General features: G+C 34.1%; 1 protein-coding gene across 1 annotated transcript; it reads right to left on the reverse strand.

The window, feature by feature from the left end:
* Nucleotides 1-2,583: 2,583 nt before the first annotated feature.
* On the reverse strand, nt 2,584-6,368 carry LOC107954570 (transketolase, chloroplastic). The gene is made up of 7 exons (XM_016890168.2): nt 5,560-6,368; nt 5,363-5,453; nt 5,155-5,260; nt 4,788-5,070; nt 4,350-4,498; nt 4,110-4,263; nt 2,584-3,970 (listed from the first exon to the last, which is right to left on the reverse strand). Exons 1-7 carry the CDS (start codon nt 6,052-6,054, stop codon nt 3,011-3,013), a joined length of 2,238 nt encoding a protein of 745 aa, XP_016745657.2. The 5' UTR covers nt 6,055-6,368; the 3' UTR covers nt 2,584-3,010.
* Between the last annotated feature and the right edge of the window lie 16,851 nt (nt 6,369-23,219).

A 23,219-nucleotide genomic window follows, 5' to 3' on the forward strand; every position in this document is an offset into this window, starting at 1 on the left:
CACATTAGACAGTCAAACTTGAACACATTAGCCTAACTACAATGATTAGAAAGTCAAAACCATTCATTTTGTTTAACGGTTCAATTTCCGTCGATGTCGAAATAACCAATTTTAAGATTAAATTTATTAATTCGAGTCATCTAAAAAGTTGAAACGAGAACATCATGAGTGGAATATGGGAGTGAGAAACGAAATTAGTTAGTAATTATATTGATTAAGTTATTATACAAATAGTGCAGGGAGTAAATTGTAAGGTTAATTAAATGAGGAGATTTGGTTAAAACTTTATGCAAGCCCTTATTGTGCAATTAAGCCAAGGATTAATAAACCATTATTAAATTTAGTTTAGTGGATTGCCATGAAATGATTGGTTGATTGCCACTATTGAAACTTTGAGAAAATCATGACCATTGAATTTTCATTAATTATGTTTGATTAAAATGCAAAAAATTATAATATTAAACATAATTAGTTATCCATCTTTCTCCACCGAAATCTCTTGAGGAAAGTTTGGTCTCTCATTTTTCATTAATTATGATAGTAGCTTTTTTAGTTAAAAGTAAGAAGCGGCTTCAAAAATTTTCTCAAGATTGAAGATATTGATACTTTTATGTGGTGTAATATTAGTTATACACTTGGACAATGTTGTTGTTATTATGTGGTGTACTACTTAATTATGCATTTGGATAATATTAATTTCTAGTATTAATTGTGGTTTAGAAGCTAATTTATAATTATTCAATTCTTGTTTTTTATTTTTTTATAACACAATTACAAATAATTTATTGGACTTTGGTTGTTTTCAATTTATGACGATTAATATTCTAGCTTAATAATTGAGTATTATTATATATTTAATTTGATTTATTTATTTATAAATAAATCATTGTAATATATGTAAAAATAATTTAAAATATATATTTATTAATATGTATATTAAATTTATTAATATATGTAAAAACAATTTTTCCGGAAAATATTTGCAGGAAAGCTGCCAAACAACAGAAAATATTTTACATAGATTCATCCAAACACCAGGAAAGTAAATCATTTTCCAAAAAAGTAAATCATTTTCCAGAAATCATTTTTCGGAAAACATTTTACTGACAAACAAACATTTTCCAGAAATCATTTTCCAGAAATGTAAATTTCATCGTATTTTATTTAGCAAATAATTTTATTTAATGAAAATGTTTTAATACAAGAAGATTTATTATATATATATATACATGGGAATCTAACTTTTAACACTAATGTTAGATTTGGTAGACATGTTTTAGTATATGAATTAGTAAGTAATATTTAACCACTCTCATGATTTATTGTTAGCAATTTGAAGGGAATTTTTTTTTTTTGGTTTATTTTGAAGAGGTTTTAGTTTTTACAAGAGTTTTGACTAATGTTTCTAATTTCAAGTTTAAATTTGTACTAATTATTTTTTATTTTATGTTTAACTGTTGTGAGATAAAGGAAAATTGTATACTCTACCATTAGACATGTTTGTTGGCTTTTTTATTTACTTATCGAACAAATCTTAATACTTTATGATAGACAAGATTCTAAAAATATAATAAGCAATCACATTGGCTTCATTAATTCGAAACATTATTTAAAAAATTATGAACATATGTGAATTTGAGCAATATTATTGGATATATGTATTTCTGCAGTGATCCAATAATCATATATAGGAAACTTTCCTTATAGTTAGGATGTGGCTAATTGAAGTCTTCATGTGATGGTAGCAATAGTGTAACCACATAGGATGTGGTTGGATTAACCAGTAACTGGTCTTTAGGTTGACCAATAATGGGAAGCATTTTACTTGTGCAGCGAGGGGAGGGAGATTTATTGGTGGCATTGCTAGGAATGTCCAAGTTCACACTAGCAGCCATCCTGGTTTAGTTACATTTACAACACGGACATCTTTGAAACATTTTTGTTCCGTAGTGTGCTTTGAGTTCCCTGTATACTACGTTAGATTGCTAACTTCATTAAAAGTACTCTGTTTCTGTGATGATGTTTTTGTTTCCTTCAATGAACACCCTGGTTTAGTAATTTGTTTCAACTCCATTCATTGCTTCTCTGGTCCTGGAACTCAAAAATTCATAGAATGATCTACTTCCTTCAGTGCTTGAATATCAAGAGTAACATTGGGAAACCTTTTTGTGGTGTTGGTAGACTACCTTCCACCACCAAATTAATGGGGGGCAGCTGAAGAAAGGATATGCTGGTGGAATATGCCGAAGTACCTTCATGTCCATATCAAACATGTTGCACAACAACAGCACAATAAACTGAGATTTTATTTATTTATTTTTGAGATGAAAGGATAATGAAAAATGGGTACACTAAAAATCTTTTTTTAAGTAAAAGGACAATGAGGATAAGGTGGCAGTCTAAGGCAGGATCTCCAACAACCACAAACTTATCAACAACTCAAGACTTGCTTTCTTCCCTAGTGGATCCCATCAACAATTCTTGGCTTCATATATAGCCTTTTTCGAATGGCTACAAACCATTTCTCAATCCCATCCAGTTTAATGAAATGAAATCTTCTCCTGGCTGGATTCTAACCACCAATTTCAAACAAAGGATAGAAGTAATGCATTTATGTAGAATCAAGCTGGTTATTTGGAAAACCAACATTATACAAACTGGTCTTACATCTTAGGCCAAGCATATTTGATCAAAATGATGGCTAGATTACAATAGTAGACAACTCTGTTTCAAAACATAAGAACAAAAAGGGCAAGCTAACTTGAAGCAACAAGTACTGCAAAACTCTGGGAAAAAGTCCGAGAGGAAATTACAAATTGATGATCATACACAAACTCTACCCTCCCTTTCGCTCTATGTTTTGCTTTTTGATGAATCACAGGCAACATAAAATATAAGTGGATTCTGATTCTTATTAAAAACAAAAGAGACTGTCACAAATGGAATGGCCTCTCTTCAGTGTAACCTCCTACCCAAAACCACAAATTTCTCCCGACACTTCTAAGCAAGCTTAGCAAAGTTCTTTTGCAGCTGCAACAACAGCCTCAGGAGTCAAGCCAAACTCCTTGTATATTTTGCCTGCTGGTGCACTTGCCCCGAACCGGTCAATTCCAATAGCCTTCCCCTTGGATCCAACAATCTTCGCCCACCCAAATGTTGATCCAGCCTCAATACTCACCCTAGCTGATACAGCAGATGGTAAAACGCTTTCCTTGTAGGCATCTGATTGCTCATCAAAGAGCTCCCAAGAAACAAAGGAGACAACCCTAACGGTCTTGCCTTCCTTCCTTAGTTCATCTGCAGCTTTAGCAGCAATCTCCAACTCAGAACCAGTTCCAATCAGAATTACATTGGGATTGTTGCCAGACGAATTGTCTGAAACAATGTAGCCACCTTTTTCAACTCCCTCAATGGAAGTTCCAGGAAGTTGGGGCAGCTTTTGCCTAGAGAGGGCAAGAATAGAAGGTCTCTTCCTGTTCAGAACAGCAACCTTATATGCACCAGCTGTTTCATTTCCATCAGCTGGACGAAGCATCAAAACATTAGGCATTGCACGGAAGCTTGCCAAGTGTTCAATTGGCTGGTGGGTTGGTCCATCTTCCCCAAGACCAATGGAATCATGGGTCATAACATAGATAACTCCTGCTTCACACAAGGCAGAAATCCTAATGGCAGCTCTCATGTAGTCAGTAAAGACAAAGAATGTAGCACAGTACGGAATGAAGCCTGGGCTGTGAAGGGCAATGCCATTGCAGATGGATCCCATTCCATGTTCCCTAACACCAAACCTAACATTGCGCTCCTCAGGGGTGTCCTTCTGGAAATCACCGTACATTTTGAGCAAGGTCATGTTGGAAGAAGCAAGGTCAGCACTTCCACCAAGAAGGCCAGGGAGTACTTTTACAAGGGCATTGAGATTTTGTTGAGAGAGATTTCTGGTAGCATCAGCCGGGCTCTCTGGAGTGTATGTCTGGAAAGTGCACACAAAACAGGGCTCAAAATATAGACTTACATTCCACTTTAATCAGACTGTATTAGTCCTATGAAAGAGAACAACTAAGAATTAAGGTGTCAAATCATATTTAGCAAGGACAATAAAGGTTACTCACTGGAAGTGCCTTCCCCCAACCAGCTGGTAGTTCACCAGTGATGATTGCCTTGAGCTCAGCAGCTTCCTCTTTGTACTTCTGCTCATATTCAGCGAACTTGGCATTCCATTCAGCTTCAAGAGCAGCACCCTGAGGGGTATGGCGACTCCAGTGACTGCAGAAAATGGAAAGAAAGTTTTGAATACTAAACCAAAAAGCATAATCAGATGCATATACAGAAACCCCAAGAGATCTCCTTACGCTTTAACATCTTCCGGTACATGGAAAGGCTCATATGGCCATCCAAGGTTTTTCCTAGTAGCATCAACTTCCTTGGCACCCAGTGCACTCCCATGTACACTATATGAGTTTGCCTTGTTAGGAGACCCATAACCAATGGTGGTTGTCACCTGAAAGGAAAAAAAGGAATTTAATAAAAATGAAAGTTTGAACCACACAGTAGAGAGATAATAAGGTTGAATAAGTAATTAAGTAGAGAGATGCAAGCTTTTTCAGTTTTCAATTAAGGCATTCTAATATGATGCAGGCCTTTCCAACAAAAGGTTTAGCAGAGACGTCAGTTTACCTAAGAAATATGAAACTTCAGATTATTCTAGATAAGATTCAAATAAATGAACAATGCAAGCACATTAGTTCCAAATAGGATATAGGAATGTAAGCCTGTAGAAAATATCTGACCTTGATCAGAGTGGGCTTGTCTTTGACAGCCTTTGCTTCCTTGATTGCAGCGCGAATTTCATCATAGCCAGTGTTTCCATTCTTGACCCAGATAACATGCCACCCTAGCCCCTCAAAACGTGTATCAACATTCTCAGTAAACGCAATTTCAGTGTCACCATCAATCGAAATGTGGTTGTCATCATAGAAAGCTATAAGCTTTCCAAGTCCCCAGTGTCCAGCAAGTGAACAAGCTTCATTTGAAATACCCTCCATTTGACAACCATCTCCCAAGATAACATATCTAGGAAAACAAAGGCTAATACATCAGTACGAGATCAAGCATGCAGACAAAAGAAAAGAGGGACCTAGTAAGTAATCATCATACGTGTAGTGATCAACAATCTCATTGTCTGGCTTGTTGAATCTAGCAGCCAAGTGTTTCTCAGCAAGAGCCAATCCAACAGCATTTGCAATACCCTGACCAAGAGGCCCTGGGAAAAAAAAAGCGACATTTAAATACATATATTTGGTTTATATTTAGTATGATATTATCAAAACAACTACGATCAGTTCAGCAGAGGAGTCTTACTAACCAGTTGTGACTTCAACTCCAGGTGTTTCAAAGTTCTCGGGATGTCCAGGGGTTCTGCTTCCCCACTGACGGAAACTCTTCAAATCTTCTTCCTAAAGGATAATCCAATGATTACGAATTTTGATCATTACCCGAAAAACCAAAGCTCTCAAAATAGAAATTACTTAAAAAGAAAGAGAGAATATGAAAGAAGCTTGCCAGGACACTGTCGTAACCAGCGAGGTGAAGCAGAGCATACTGCAACATACAACCGTGACCAGCGGACAGAATGAAACGGTCACGGTTGAACCAGTAAGGGTTCTTGGGGTTATACCTCATGACTTCATCGTACAAAATGTGACCCATGGGAGCACATCCCATGGGCAACCCAGGATGCCCTGAATTCGCCTTCTCGACCGCATCAATAGACAAGAATCTGATGGTGTTGACGGATTTCTCGACCAAGGAAGTCTCGGCGGCGGTGCCAATTGTTTCGACGGCAGCAGCACGGACCTGGCGCTTTTGGTTGGAGCGGGAGGGAAGGCGTCGACGGGATGAGGAAGCGCGAGGGATAGAAGATTTGAGGCCGGAGAAACCGGGAAAAGAGATAGTGGAGAGGGAGGGGCGGTGGTCGGAGGATTGGGCGGAGGCATGGGAAGAGATAGCGCGAGAAAGGAGGGCTTGAGATAGGGTGACAGATGAAGTAGAGGCCATTGTTGATTGAGAGGGTGAGGATGGTGAAGGGACCCCTCTTTGTTTGATAAATGTAGAGTGAGGCAAAGTATAATAGCCACCAACTCTCTTTGATCTTCTCGTCTACACAAAGGGACAAATAGTGTGAGCTGACCGTTAGATTCCAACATCCCTTATATCTCCACCATTGCTTGTGGGTAACGATTTCAGATCGCCCTCTCTGCCTTTCATTCTTTTTTCTTTTTTTACTAAAAGATATTCTGGATAAATAAATTCTTAAACTTTAGGCCACTGATGGAAAATTTTGGACTCCTTGCTGCATTATTCATGCAATCAAATCCACATGTGCAGTTACGCATGCCAAGTAAACACAGACGGGAACTTGATCTGAAACAGCTCCTTATGTTGTAGAAATACCATAAATGCAAAGGTACAAATGTAAACAATAACAATATATCTATAAGTAATGTTTTTTCAACCCGATCAATGGTCAAACCGGCCAGGTCATTAATTTGTTTGTCCGATTAAAATATTATTAAAAAAATTAAAAGTTCTGGTTCAATCGTCAGTTCAACCAATTCAAATCCATCGGATTTTTAATCAATTCAACTGGTTCGTATTAGTTTCCAATCTAATTAGTTCAAAGTCATTTTTCAGATCGATATGTTCGGTCCAATTCAAACAGCACTATCTATAAGGTTTTTTTTTTAAACTTTGATATTGTGATTTTTGTCATTTATCCATATAGATTTTTTCCAAAAGTTTTTCTTAAAATATATTTTCAGGGTATCTTGATATTTCAAGTGTTGAGTTTGGTTGTAAGTGTTGAATAGCATGTGCAAAATTTGTCACATCCTAAAATTCGATCTAGTAGATTCAGGTTAGTGGATTGGGTGTTCGAATTGGATCCCGAAATTAATTTCAAAAATTGTGGTCTAAGATTAGGTTTGGTAATTTGGGATTAAGTGGTCAGACATAATTTTTCTTAAAAAGTTTTCAAAAATAAGTTTGGATTTAAAAATAATTAAGAAAAAAAATTAATTAAAAGAGGGTTAATTTGTAAAAGTGTCAAACTTGAGAGTTGCCCAAAAAACAATTATACCAAAGTTTTGAAAATCAGTTTTGTTCCCTGGCTGTAAAACCAACTCACCTTTTTCTTCCCTCCCTCGTTCTCTCCATTTTAAAAATCAGTTTTGAAAGTGTTCTAAGTGGTTAGGATCTATCCTAAAATGATTATTAAGATTATTAGAATCAATTTTAAGCAATGGGAACAAGTATTGATCAAGAAATCTAAGATTTCGATAAATCTAGTTAAATTTTCGGCTTATAAGAAGGTAGTGTGGACTTGCGTTTTTGTTGAGTTTCTGATGTGTTTGTGGTTGTTAATGATCATATTGTGTTATGTTTAATGTGTTTGTAAAGTTTCGGATCCAACAAAGCCTTCTACGAGTAAGGCAAAGCTCGTTTAAGCTTTCAACGAGCAAATGAAAGTTAATTCAGTGAGTGGAGTCATTGCTTGTACACACGATTCATTGTGTTAATCAGGAGCTTAGGTTAGCCTAAACTAGAGGTGTTCATGGGTCGGGCCGGGCCCAGAAAAAATTTTGGCCCGGCCTGAAATATGGGCCTAGAATTTTGCCCAGGCCCGGCCCGGGAAAAATTCATAAGCCCGGGCCCGGCCCGGCCCAGCCTGTTTTTTAAATAAATACCAAAAATTTATTTTAAAAATTAAAATAAATATTAAAAAAGTATTTTAAAAATATTTTAAAATTAAAAAAATTAAAAAAAGTATTTTAAAAAAAATTTAAAATTAAAAAAAGTATTTTAAAATTAAAAAAATTTAAAAAATAAAAATATTTATTATTCGGGCCGGGCCGGGCCGAGCTCGGGCCAAAAAAGTGGTGCCCGAGGCCCGGCCCGTTTTTTAATCGGGCCTCGTTTTTTTGCCCAAGCCCATATTTCGGCCTATATTTTTACCCAAACCCTCCCATATTTCGGGCGGGCCGTCGGGCCGGGCCGGGCCGCTCGGCCCATGAACACCTCTAGCCTAAACACCTATCCTAAGTTCCGAGTGTAAGTTTTCTTAAACCTTTGCCTCTGTAACACCCCAACCTGACCCATCCGCCGGACCCGGGTACGGAGTATCACAAACAGACCTATACTTAATTTACTAACTTAACTGCTATAAAGCAGACTAACGCAAATAATTTAGTAATAAAAAAATAATACTTCTTATAGTAAAAGCCTCGAGTTTACTCAAAACTTAGCCTCTCGAGGTTTCTATCCCTATACAAATCATTGGTTTACAAAATAATTCCTTAGATTTGGCTAACGGCTAATTGATTCGTGTTCCAGACCCTAATGACGTCGCCTGGTTACACCATAATAAATCTAAAGGTAAAGCCTCCATTTGTACTCCTTTTCCTATGTGCATGACTTGATCCATTAGCGATCTTCGATCTTCATTCCATCTAGCTTGGTCCCTCCCCTAAGTCCTTGATCAATTTCGCAAATCCTGCGAATATATGCCAACCACTTGTAAGTTCAAGTGAACTTACTGAGTTCCTTCGTTGTAGCATAAATTAACCCTATCGTACGAGGGTAGCAAACGTAAAATAAACTAAACATAAATGAACTCCCTGCTCGCTCAAGGCGGATGTTCTTTATCAAGGTGGCGGACTCCACCCGATCTTTCGAGCAACTCAGCTCACTATGAGACTTTCTTCTGGTCAAACTCTCCTTTTGACCATAATCCAGGCACTTCACCATATTGGCGAGTCCTATCTTTACTTCTCATTTTTTCCTTTCTTGCTTACACCCCACATATAGAGTGTTTGAAAACCTCTATGGTAACTATCCCGACTTTCCGCCTAAGGATCCTTAGGACGTACATTTCCTTGGCGGACCTCTATAATCAGACCAGACCTTAGCCTTCACCCTCTTCCCACACGCTAGTCCCTAAGGACTTGTTGACACTTCTATGTTGTGCTGACCTTTAGCGGGCCTCGCCATTCTGGTGAACCCGTTCTCGTTCCATTCTACCGTTCGCAGTGTGAGATTACTTCCAGTAATCCGCCTTATACACAAGACTAACCTAGGACCTCACCTGCCGCATGTGATTAACAACTGACTTATTTTCCTAGCAGACTATTGCTCATGCAACTATACTAGTCTACCATCTTACTTACTCGTTTCCTCCCTACGGGCCATCTTTGTGGCGGCGTACCCGCAATAGACTTTCCTTAAAGAGGGATAGTCTTAACAATCATTCTGTCCCCGAACAGAATCTTTATTCTGGGAGTGGAATTCCCATTTCTCTTACAAGGTTTTCTTCTTGCGTACAACTTCATTGAGCACTTCCTGGTGGCTCTTAATTGAGGATCCCTCCTTACGATCCTTGAATAATTTCCCTTCTTACATTTTCCTAATTTGGCTAGCTCTCGCACTACCTATCTTTCTTTATTTTTCATTGGCTTTTCTCCTATGCCTTGTCAACTATCACAACTACCCTTTACCGCTTGCATCACTTTTGGCGAATACCTCATAATTCACTTACCATACTTATGCTTTCTCTTAACTCTTCTGCCATCTGCGTGGTTTCTCATGCTTGGCGCACTGGCAATATATCCTGTACTTGTGGTCTTGGGGAACTCTATGGGTTGCCATAGCAGAGTTATGGTCTTATACTCTTCTCACCTCATTTCTCATGTCCCAGGGGACTTACCTTGTGTTTACTATCCCGACGGACTATCTTTGTTCTGTGTTTACTGTCCCAGCGGGTTATCTTTGTGGATGCCATGGAGTCTTTCATCCACGGTCTTACTCATTATACCTAGCTGCCATAGCCTCTTTCATCTATGGTCATATATCGTATACCATATACCTTATACCTTATACCATGCTGCCATGACATCATTCATCCATGGTCTTACACTATGTACCTCATACTAGACTGTTATAGCCTTTTTCATCTATGGTCTTATGCCATATACCGTTGTCACGATGTCCCCCCGAAGTACCAGTCGATACCATCGTCACGTTAAATACCATTCCATGATTCATATTACCCGAATCCTTCTCCTATTACCTCATTCACTCCACCTAACATTAATGCTTGAGCATCGCAGTGTTCCCTCCGTAAGGCTTAGAGCTTCACCCGAGACGGTAACTAACAGGGTCACTCCCCATTTTCCTATCCTAACTTCATCTAACCCATGAAGGTTTTTGCCACAGTCATGCAACGGATGCACATATCATCATGTTTCATGTTTATGCAAACATGGCATACTCAAACAACATAGATCCTAATAGCAGGTTTGGAGTTAGGAACTCACCTAAAACCTTATCGTTTCCACAACTTATGTAACTTCGTAAACCCGACCTAGATGTTATGGCTAGATTGAGAATGCTACATTAGCCACCGAAATGGCTAAGCTAACTTACATTACTTTTCAAGACTTTAAATAAACTCATTTTAGAGAAAACCGTAGTTTTACTTTGAGTTAGCTTAAAAGCATTTATTAATTAGGTCGTGTATGCTTAGGATTCATTTTATTGTTGACAGTGTTGTTTTAGAAAAACTGTTCGGTTGTCGTTCTTCTTTAAAAAAAACTCAAAGTTAAACTAATGCAGCGGAAAAACCATTTTTCAAGTCATTTTCGAAAATTTGTTGCTTTATCGATTTGTTTTTCAAAAATGGTTTATTTGCAATGTAGCGGAAACTAGGGAACTGTAACATCCCTAACCCGTATCCATCGCTGAAGTAGGGTTACGAGGCATTACTGAACAAACACAACCATTTTTAAAATCAAACTGATCACAAATATGAAAATTAAATTACTTTTGCATAGCTATTTATAATTTACAATCAAAATCTAATCAACATTGTACTCAAACCTATACATGCCATAAGATTGGGTTCAAATATTTAACAAAATAACAAAAGTAGTCGATAGTGTGATAGACTATGCTGATGATCCCTGAGCTCGTAACGCGTCTCTAAAATCTATAAAAACAAATGGGCAAAAACAAACAAAGTAAGCTTTTATAGCTTAGTAAGTCTATAGCATATCTAAAAAATATATAAAAGAATCATATAATTCTTTAAGAAAATTTATTGAAATCACAATTATCAATTATAATTACTAATCAAACATTGCTATATTAAGTCATTTTGTTTAAATTTTAAAAGGATGTGTATTTATCTAATACACACAAACAGACAAATGTATATACATTTTATGCATATAGTCTACAACCATGAATCACTGAATGCATATATACATATATGCATGACAAATATTAGAACCAAATGTATATACACTTTCAACATATTAGCCGAGTGCATATATACATAAGCTTAACAAATATTATAACCAAATGTGTACATGTATTTACCACATACATTTATCCAAAGTCATATATGTACTTATCATGCACATACAATCGAATATATATATAACTTTATCAATCACATTTCATATCTCATTATACGTGTATATATATATCGATCATAAACTTTTAACCTAACTCATATTTATGCCTATAACCGAATACATTCGCATTCAACTTTTACTTATAAACAAATATTTACACATATATGTATTAGCAATTGCACATAAGATTACTCATCAGTTTCTTATACCAAATGCACCCATATAAATATATATATAAATCAACCACCTATGTCGAGTTTATGCACAACATCTTCAAACACATAAATCTGAACAATTCACACAATTTCAACAGATTCACCGGCACTTAGCCTGCTAGGCTTAAAACCTGATTCAATACACTGGCAATTAGCCTGCTAGACGTAAAGTCTGAAATATTTCACCGGCGTCAAGCCTGCTAGACGTAAAGTCTGAAACATTTCACCGGCATCAAGCCTGCTAGACGTAATGTCTGAATTATCTCATTGACAATAATCATTTTAGGCCCCAAGCTCAAACACTCAATTCACCCAAATATTACTCATTTTTGAACTATATAGGTATATAAATTCCATGCTTAAATATTCAGCTCAAAACTCAAATTTATATCATAGAAACACATGAATATATATATAAAACTCAACCACCAAATCCAATTTGACAATTCAATAAATCAACTGAACATATTTATGCATAATCTTATACTTCAAATCCTACTACAAATATAATACTATTTAACTAAAAATATTCTTGAATAATATACACTTTACATTCCAACATATTAAAATTATACACACATATATATACATGATCAAAACTAACATATGCAAATATCATCTAATAACAAATTTCAAAACTAAATCTTATACATGCATACATATACACTCAAACCGCATATGCTTTTATAATGACACATCTTAATTCGATTCAAAAGTGTATATATACATGTATATTTACATGTTTAATAATAAAACTCTTATACCTAAGTATATTTACGAATCCTTAAGTACACATATATACATATACATATCTTTGATTAAATCAATAATTTATACATGTATATACGTGTATGAATTCGAACCCTGTATATATATAAAACTCTTATACTTCAACTAAATTCATTAACATTTATGTATATACTTATTTACCTTTGCACTTTAGCTAAATTCAATTACCTATATAAGTATAAACCTCTAGGTTCGAATATAAAAGAAAATACATATAAACCAATCATACTTTTAATTTATTCAACCGATATACTTTAAATTATAATTCATCAAAAATAAATACATATACATACTTATATATTGTTTTTATGACATTAAATAGCTAATAGACTTACCTCGGAAGATGGAAAATCGAAGTCGGACGATTATTCGACTAATTTGGCTTTTCCCCGATCTAACTCCGATTTCTTTGGTTCTCGATCTAAATATATTCAAAATAAGATAATTTATTTATTAACACATTAAATTTAATCCAAAAACACATAATTTGGCAAATTACTATTTTGCCCCTAATATTTACACTTTTTGCTATTTAGTCCTTTTTGCACAAAACACAAAATACACAAAATTTTCCCTCACTAAGCTAGGGCCGAATGTTCCTTGTCTTCATACTAGTCCACACATTTCATTTATTTCACATTTTAATCCCCCTAAAAATAAATTTCACAATTTAGCCCTATTTATTCAATTTCACTAAAAATTCCAATACAAAACATATTAATCTATCACATATCTTTCATTTTTCATCATCAACTATCACAAAGTCCAAGCATTCATCAAAGGCACATTTCAAAATCATCAACAATTCACAAAATTAAAACATGGGTTTTGAAGAACACAGAGCAACGATCTCAAAAACGTAAAAATTATCAAAAACCGAACAAAACGAACCTTGAATTTAAGCTTCAATATAGCCGAAACTTTGACTAAGCTTTAATGGCTTTCTTCCTTCTTGGTTTCGGCTAGGAAAGATGATAATCTAATGTTTTTCTTTTATGTTTTTAACTATCATATATTATAATATTGATAAATTACTAATTTAGCCTTATTTATATAAACATAACTTATATATATAATAGGGTTAGTTTTGTCCTTAGCCATCCACTAACTATTTAGTGGTCTAATTGCATGTTTAAACCTTCCAAATAAAAAGGCAACAACAAATAGATACTTTTAGCTTTAACCCCTATATTTTAATTTTACGCGATTTAATCCTTTTATTTAATCAGACACTCAAACGGAAAAATTAAAGTACGAAATTTTCACACTAGTGAATTCACACATAATGAACACAGAAAATAATATAAAAATATTATTATTATTTTTTTAATTCAGATTTGTGGTCCCAAAACCACTATTCCGATTAGGGTCAAAACTGGGTTGTTACAGGAACAATATCAAATTTTACTTAATTCTGATATCATGCATTATCCGATTATTATGCTTGAGTAGTCCATGCACGCAAAAATCCCCAAAAGAAAAGTTACCAAGCCACAGACTAGAAATAATTAAAAATTACAGGCTCAAACCAATAAAGACTTAATAATACTTAATTAAAAATAATAATTCGAGGTCCAAGTTGATTCTCCGAATGCCGAGTCCGGTCCTAATTTTGAGGTTTACCTAAAAAGTTAAACAATATCAAAAAACAGAACCATCATAGGAATTTCATGTCATTACATAGCCATTATCAAATTGATTTCAAACGGTGTATGAGCATAGGTCATCACTCATTCGAGGTAACAATCATTAATTTCGATACCATTCAATACAAAAAAATAAAATACGTAGCATAAATCAATAACATTCGAATATGTCATGCACATGATACAATGCAAAAAGGTTCCCACCTATATCATCCGTTACACACCACGAGTTCCCCAGAACCTGTCTACCAAACTCCAAAACATTATGAGCATAGCTCGATGTCGTAAAACCACCGAATAATCAATAATGCAGAAAATCTGTCGGATATCAAATAGTGCGATACAATCGCTAATAACATATAATATGCTATAAAATCACCAATCCCCTTGGTACTCTAGGTGCAGTGCACTGACTACAAATAATGCAAACTTAATATGCTGCCGGTACTCCACGGAACTCCTTTGTCTACCACAAAATCCCAACCCAATGCATATGCAGTATGTCACACAATCTCATACATAATCATATCTCAATACTTTTCACATTCATTTCACATGCTCAGCATGTCCTCAATAATCACATACTTTCAGTAAATAGAAACAGTGTTCCAATCTTTCAAAGTACCATTGTGTTGGTATCAATCAATATCGTTCAATTTCACATACTTTACGAAATTTCATTGTGCATAAATAGCACCCTTTTCAGTACGCAATATAACAAATATCTCATGCGTTTAAATCATACATAAGCGTAATATCTCAACACATTATACCATTCAGTCAAATATTCTCATATATCCTAACTCAAATATGCAATTACAAACTCAATCAAACATCCATACTATCAAACTAGCAATTTTGCCAACATGTCAATCTTTTAAGGCTCGAAACATACCTGGTTCGACCACTCACAAAATCAATAATTTGGCTATTAAGACAATCCAATCAGCAAGCTAATTTATCATATATAACATGATATTTAACATTTTCAAACAATTTTGTAAGTTTAGGACCCACACCTTATTTTTTCGCTTCCTCGCAGCACACTAGCGAATCTTCCAATTTTCCTTAATAATTCCATAAACAAACCTAAACCAAAATTCAGTATAAATTCAATCAAGTTGCCATTAAACTAGCCCCCAAACACCCACTTATGAGTTCAAACCAATCTTTGAAATTATAACTATTTTATGAATCCAAACTAATTAGATTCCTTACATTGTATCGATGCAAACCGTACGTACAATCGTTCTTCTCCTTTACGGATGATTTATGGCGTATGGGTCAGAACCTAATTCAATAATATATTGGAAAAATAGTAGTTAATTAATTATTAAATTCCTTCATTTAATCAATTCATAACCTTTACCCAACAATTATGTTGAAATAACAAAGTAGTTACCCTTAATTGCACTTACTCTTCACGATTTGTGGGATCCGAATGGCAAATCGATCAAGAAAGTTTTTCCCTAATTGAAATTGGTTTAAAAGCTGACTAGGAGGGTTAAAGAACTCAAATTAATGATGGAAAAATATAGGCAAGAACCAAGAAACAAAATAGCCCCCTGTCTTGCACATAGGCACACGCACCACCACCCAAGGTGGCCAAAATTGGGGCTGAATTTTAAAACTGTTTGAGATCTCATTAAATTATATAAAAATACATTTGAAATAATTTAAAATCCATAAATTCTAGATCTAGAAATTTAGGTTTTGAATGGACAAGATTACTTTAGAAACTGAATAGAGAAGAGACTTTACCTAAGCTAGTCAAGAGAAACGACAATGGCACTTTCTTGGCAATGTTCGGGATCGATCTTGGTGTTCAAGATTTTAGATTTGGGGCTGATTTTAATGAGAAAAAAATGACAGAAATATGGTGGAGAATATGTTAACAAATCTTATGGCAAAAAGAAAAAAGGAAAAAAAAAGAAATAGATGGTAAAACTAGGTGTAGGCGACGACAACAATGGAGAAAAGGAAAAAAAAATAAAATTAAAGAGAAGGAGAGGAGGACAGGAATGGATAGGGAAATGAAGAGGAGGATTAAAGGCTGATTATTAGTAAAAAAATAATATTTATACCTAGGTTAACTTAACTAGGCTTGGATGGCCCACACATTAAAATAAGGGGTTTTTGTCAAAATATTAAATTATTTGCATGGGAAGGGAATTGAAATTAGGGCCTCAAGGATAAATTCACTAATGTTTAACCATCAAACCAATAACTCATTCTTGATATAATTTGAAATATTTATTTTAAAAAACAAGGCATGTCGCATACTAAGGTTTAAGGCAAAATTTGCAAAATAATAAAAATGATGCGAGAGAAGGTATTTGAACTTGGGTTTCATGAAACGTTACACTAACACTTAACCAAAAAACTAATACCTCATCTATTTCCTAAAAATGCATAGATAATTTAAAAAATTAAGGCATGATCACTCTCTTTCGATTCACAAACCCGATTCTACTAACCCCCAATTTTTGGGTTGTTACAATTTAACTTTCTCGAATGCCAAAGCTTTTATTCTTCTGGCGGCCACTTACTGGTTTCCCTACTTTTCCATCTTAATCCGTATGAAGTCTGCTTCATACAAAACCTTCCATGGCATCTTCTTCCTCAAAGCAATCGAAGAAGATGAAGAAGAAGAGAGAAAATAAAACAAAATTGGGAAGAAAATCATCCCTGTGAGCCATCTCCCAGCTATTTATAGCCATTCTCGTGATGTTATCACCCACCTTATGAGAACTGTGCAATTATGTCCAATCTAATTTCTAGCTTTCCCGTTTCTTTCAATAGAGGCATCCAACTTACGGTCTCCTTCAATTTAGTCCTTAAATTATTTCAAATTTCCTAGTTATTAGATATCCAGGTGTTATAACCTCATTTTGAAATCTAGTGTTTATGTGATGTGTGATTGAATATGTAATGTGATAATATAACATGTGTGAAAATGTTTGTATATGACAAGTGGTTTACTGGTTTAATGCACACCCATGTGAATAAACACTACGTTTGGTTTGCTGTAATGGAATAGAGTTGCAATGTAATAGGGTTGTAATCAGTAATTCAACTATTTGGTTGAATGGAATGATGTTGTAATAGCAAAAGGAAAAAAAAACTTAAATGACCAGAGTATCCTTAGCAGAATTTTTTTCGGTAGATGATTATTGTTATTGTTATTAAATTTTAATAGAATTATTATTAAAAATAATTTAATAATAAATAATAAATAATTTAATCATATTTTAATATAATTATTATTAGATATAATTTAATAAAAATGAAAAAATATATAATTTAATAATATTTTTAATATAATTATTTTTATAGTAAATTATATTAAAATATTTAAAATATTTTATATTAAATTATATTTTGAAATTAAATATTTTATATTAAATTATATTAAAATATTTCAAATATTTTATTTTTATATTTGTTAAGTCCAAGTTTTAAAGGAATAATTTGAAAATTAATTTCTTTTATTCAATGTTGCATGGAATAGCCATTCTTTGGTGAGACCAAAGAATAGCTATTATAGGAGTAATATGGAAGTAATCGTCATTCCATTGAATGAGTATTATGTTCAACCAAACAAAGGAATGGCTTACCATTCAATGAATAAGTTCCCCCAACAAAACATGGTGTAAACAATTGTGGCTCATTGAGCATTATAGTGGCACTTGTAAATTCATCAAGTGTGAATGTGATAGTGATGTGTAAATGATGAACATGAATAGAGAAATTGTTCATAAAACAGAAACTAAATGTGCGTAAAAGAGAATATATTAGCCTTGTATTTTTCTGAAACCATTAGATATTGTTGCATGCCATAAGATTTGACATGTGCTTTGTATATGGGCGTTGAAGCCCCAGGACATGTTGGAGAGATAAGAGAATGTTAAGCTAAGCTTCATTCATTGGGACATGGTTGGTGTGTTGGAGAGTATTAGCTTAATACATCACTTTATTTGGGACATGATGGACTCTTTAAGTCATTGGTGTGTTGGAGATTCGTTTATCCAATGTGTTGAATTGTGTATGTATATATGTTTCATAAGTCTCAAGAAGCCAATATATCAATGTTGAAATGTTTGAATTATGCTTAAATGTGACATGAATGATTGACCTTAGCATGCTTTTGTTTAACCCTTGACAATGTGTATATATTGTGGTGCTTTTGAACATTCACTGAGCTTAGTAAAGCTTACACTTGTACTTCAGATGTTTTGTAGAGAAATAGTGCTTCTGAAGAGTGTGAAGTGGGCAAGTGAAGTGATCCTTACAAGGCATAAATGTTTGAGTATGTGATATTGTTTTTGAACTTTAAATAAAGGCAATGTGGGTTGACATGTGGGATTAAAATTTCTTATAAACTATTAAAAAGGACTTTGGACTTTGTTTTGTGGTTATTTGGTTGTTTGTGGATAATGTTGATGATGCATGATTTGTTTAGTTGAAGTTGTGTGCTAAAAATTGCATGAAACATGGTTAAAAGTGCTAAAAAGGTTAAAACATAATTCTAGAAATTTTGACATGTTTTAAATGACCAAATGGTTCAAAAAGATCACATAAGACCCTTAGAAAATTATGATATGTTGATATGGTATGTTGAGTAATTGAGTTGTAAGTTAAAAGGTTGTATGCTAGCATGTAGTGTGAATTGAAGTACCAAAATTTTCCATTGTGTATTATGGTATGGTTAAGCATGTTTTAAATGGTGTTTGAAGGAAATAGGACTTGTTAGGAATGAGACATATGCACAAAATGGTATGTTTGGGAGTGACAAAAGTTGGAAATTGTAGGTTGTTGGGATGTTTCTGTAGAAATTGCAAATGACGTCGTGACGACATTCAGATGTCGTCGGGACAAGGGATTAGCATTGGGACACCTTATTTCATGTCGTCTTAATGAAGTGCCTCCTTCAGACCACGTTGCGATGTGGTAAGTCGTGTCATCACGACGTGATATACTGTCCATTTCTAGGTTGTTTTTCTAACGTAACAATTTAGTCTTAGGTTTTCGGTAATGCAATTGGATTCTAAAATCCTATAAAATGCTTTGGAAAACATACATACCTGAAATTTAGATGTCTAATTTTGTAAATCCAAAGATTATTTTGTAATATGGTTATTTCTTATATTTTTTTCATTCTTTCAATTTGTCTTTAAAACACTTGTTTTTAAAATTAACGGAAAATAGTTAATCGAATTAAACTGATTCTTTAAAAAATGTTTCTAAATGGATTTTAGAACTGAAACGTATTTCTAAATTTTTATTATATGTGTGTTCGGATATTAGATGTGAAGTGACTATTTTGCTTCTAATTGTAGTTGAACGATTTATGTTAGATAAAGCATGTAACTAGGTTTTGTTGTTCATTCATGATTATGTATGATTTAATTGCATGTCTATGAATTTTGTTATAGGTAAGATTAATAGGAAAATAATTGTTTGTGCGTATAATTATTTTGATGTATTTTGTGTCACCTCGGTGAATAATATGACGTTCTAGATTTGAGTCAGACCATCCCGGCTAGGTTTGGGGTGCCACAAAATTTATTCTCCAATGATTTGGTGATGATGAAAAGACAACAGTATGAACTCAACATCCATAGGTTTCGAGGTCCTAACGATCACTTTTCAGAATTTCTCTTAGGAATATTGTACTTTACTGTTACAAATAGAGATTTGACATAATGGAACATGAACTAAATTCTTGTATACCCCTAATTCAGATATTTTATGAGTCGTGAAAGTCATCAACTTCAAGCGAACTTAAGTTGGTTGATCCACTTTCCCTCTCTTATAAGTTATGCAATTTTCTTGTAAAAGAATCATTCGAAAACAACCCTTTCAAAAATGCTTATCCCTAATCCTCTTAAAATCATTCCAACAACTTGTGAAGTTTGTGTAACTCAGTAAATCAGTTAAGTATTTTTTTCTAAAATCAATGAATTAATGGTATGAAAGTTGTCATTAGTTTTTAGTTTATTGTTGACAGTAAATTTTTAAGTGTTTTGGAGTTAATATAATGTTGTTATTATTGTTACAATTGTTGAATATGTTTTGTATATGGTAAAAAGTTGTGTGATTGTATATGGTTTTCATTGTACTAAGTTAGTGTTAATTTTGTTGGATTATTTATTATTAAGAATGATTAAAATTGTACATGAGGTTATGCTATTATTATTGTTACATTTGTTGATATGCTTTGCACATGGTATAAGGAAGTTGTGTTAGTGTTTATACTTTCCATTGAAGTAAAATAGTGATCTTTTTTTTTTTTTTGCATTCTTTGTTATTAAAAATCTTGAAATTGTTAAAATTATTTGTAATGTTTGAAATTTAATATTTGATAGTCTCAAGATGATGGATCAATTTATGACACAAATCCATTTGAATGGAGATATAATTTTGATTAATGAAGGAGTTGTATTCCAATAAGATACATTTTTTAACATGATTTTTAAGAGTGATGCTTACTTGGACAGTATGAAAAGGAAGATCTTAAGGAAAACTAAGTTGAAAGTACTAAGTAGATATCCAATATGAAGTATAGATTTCTGATGTCCAATAGAAGGGTGTGTAAATATATTATGGAGGATCTCAATAATAATAATAATGATATTGAGATGATGGTGTTTGAGCACCAAAACAGGGGGATGTTGCAATAGAGTTGTTAGTGGAGGTCAATAATATTCCCGATATTGGGTACAAGATTTTATATTATGCAAGCACTTTGACTATCCCAATGGATATATATTGTCAAGAGATTCCATCGATTTTGGATAGTTTGGGTCATTTTCTCAATTACTATCCCAAAGCTCTACTATGTTGGAGAATCTCTTAATGCCTACTGTTAGAGTTGAGTGACTCGAATCCTTAAAATAAAATACAATGGTAAAATAAAATAAAAGTAAAATCCATATAGAACTATACTTTTTTTACATTGGTTAGAATAAGGTTTTTCAACCTTACTACACTTCATCTATTTGACATTGATTAAAATAAGATTTTTTTCAACCTATACATAGATGTAGTCTAAACTCCTCTTGTATCATTCGAATTCGACATTAGTGAATTTTCTTATCCTCTACCTGTGGTTTTTCCCAAAAGGGTTTTCCACGTAAAATCTGTTTGCTTTATTTTTCTCTTTCTTATTGCTTTGCAATTGTTTTATATTGCTATTATCGATATTTGTTCTACAAACTGGTATCAAGAGCTTTTTGGGTTGCTTATCTCGATCATAGTAATGGTGACTTTGAAATATGATATTCCGTTGTTGAATCGCAACACCAGATTCGTGTTGTGGCAGATAAATATGCAGACAATTTTTTGCGTAGATGCATTTGGAGGATGACCTACTGGGGATAGACAAGAGGCCTTCGACATTGACAGAGTAAGAGAAGAAGCATAAAGATTGAAAGGCTTTAACACAATTACATCCGCATCTACATCTGTAGAATGAAATTCTACAGGACGTGATAAAGGAGAAGACAGTCGTTGTATTATAGGCAAAGCTGCAACAATTATGCATGTATTGGCAACAAGAAAGGGCACATTAAATCTGATGATAATCGTGGGAGGGCACATGAACGAAATCCTCGTAGTAAATTTTAAGGTAGATTGAGATCTTCATACAGAGGTAAAACTTGTAACTTTTTCAACAAGAAAGGGCACATTAAATCTCAGTGCTATAAGTTGCAGAACAATATCAAAAGGGAGGTTGCGAATCAAAAGGGGAAAAAAATCCAGAACAATCCGGTGAAGCTAATGTAACAGAAGACTACAATGATGGTGAACATCTAGTTGCTTTTGCCGACAACTCTAAAGTAAGCGAGGAGTGGATCCTCGATTCTAGTTGCACATTCCATATGAGTCCCAATCGGGATTGGTTTACAACATATGAAACAATGTTTGAAGATGTGGTTTTGATGGGAAATAATGCTTCATGTAAAATCGCAGGTATTGGCACAATCAAAATTAAGATGTTCAATGGATTCATCAGAACACTTAGTGGCGCACGACATGTACCAGAATTGAAGGGGAATTCGATTTTGTTGAGTACTCTTGATTCAAAAGGGCACAAGTACATAGTTGAAAGTAGAGTTCTAAAGATTAGCAAGGGTTCCCTTGTTATGATGAAAGGGCAGAGAAAGACTGTCAAGTTATATGTGTTGCAAGGTTCAACTGTTACTGGTGATGCATCCATCACTTCCTCTTTCATGTTAAATGATGATGTTATGAGACCTTGGCATATGCGTATAGGGCATATGAGTGAGAACGACATGGAAATTTGAACAAAAGAGGACTTCTTGATGGATAAGGCATTAGTAAACTGAAGTTCTGTGAGCACTGTGTTTTGGGGAAGTAAAAGAGAGTTTGGTTCACCAAATGAATCCATAACACGAAGGGTGCCTTCGAAAGATGGAGCTAATTATATGCTGACTATCATTAATGATTTTTCTAGAAAAGTTTGAGCATTCTTCTTAAAGCAGAAAAATGATGTGTTGTCCATTTTTAAGAATTGAAAGAATATGATCGAGAAGCAGACAGGAAAATAGATAAAGCACCTCTACATAGATAATGGTTTGAAATTCTATTATGATGATTTTAATAAATTCTGCAAATCAGAAGGAATCGTGAGACACTTAGCAGTTCGTCATAGTTTACAGCAAAACGATGTTGCAGAACGAATAAATGGAACAATTATGGAAAATGTTCAATACATGTTCTCGAATGTTGATTTATCGAAGTTGTTCTGGGCTGAAGCGACCTCTACAACATGGTTTTTTATTAACTGATCTCCATCCATTGCCATTGAGAAAAAGACTCCACAAGAGGTATGGTCTTGTAATCCTGATGATTATTCTGATTTGAAGATTTTTTGGTGCCCCATATATGCTCATGTTTATAATGGGAAATTGGAGCCTAGATCTATTAAATGTGATTTTCTTAGTTATAAGGCTGGTGGTAAAGGGTATAAGTTATGGTGTCCTGAAATGAGGAAAGTTTTAATTAGCAGAGATGTTATTTTTTTATGAAACTGCTATGCTGTCTGACTTACCTCTTAAAGACTCTTTTAATAAAGA

Source organism: Gossypium hirsutum, chromosome D07 (assembly GCF_007990345.1).
Source record: "Gossypium hirsutum isolate 1008001.06 chromosome D07, Gossypium_hirsutum_v2.1, whole genome shotgun sequence".
Taxonomy (NCBI): domain Eukaryota; kingdom Viridiplantae; phylum Streptophyta; class Magnoliopsida; order Malvales; family Malvaceae; genus Gossypium; species Gossypium hirsutum.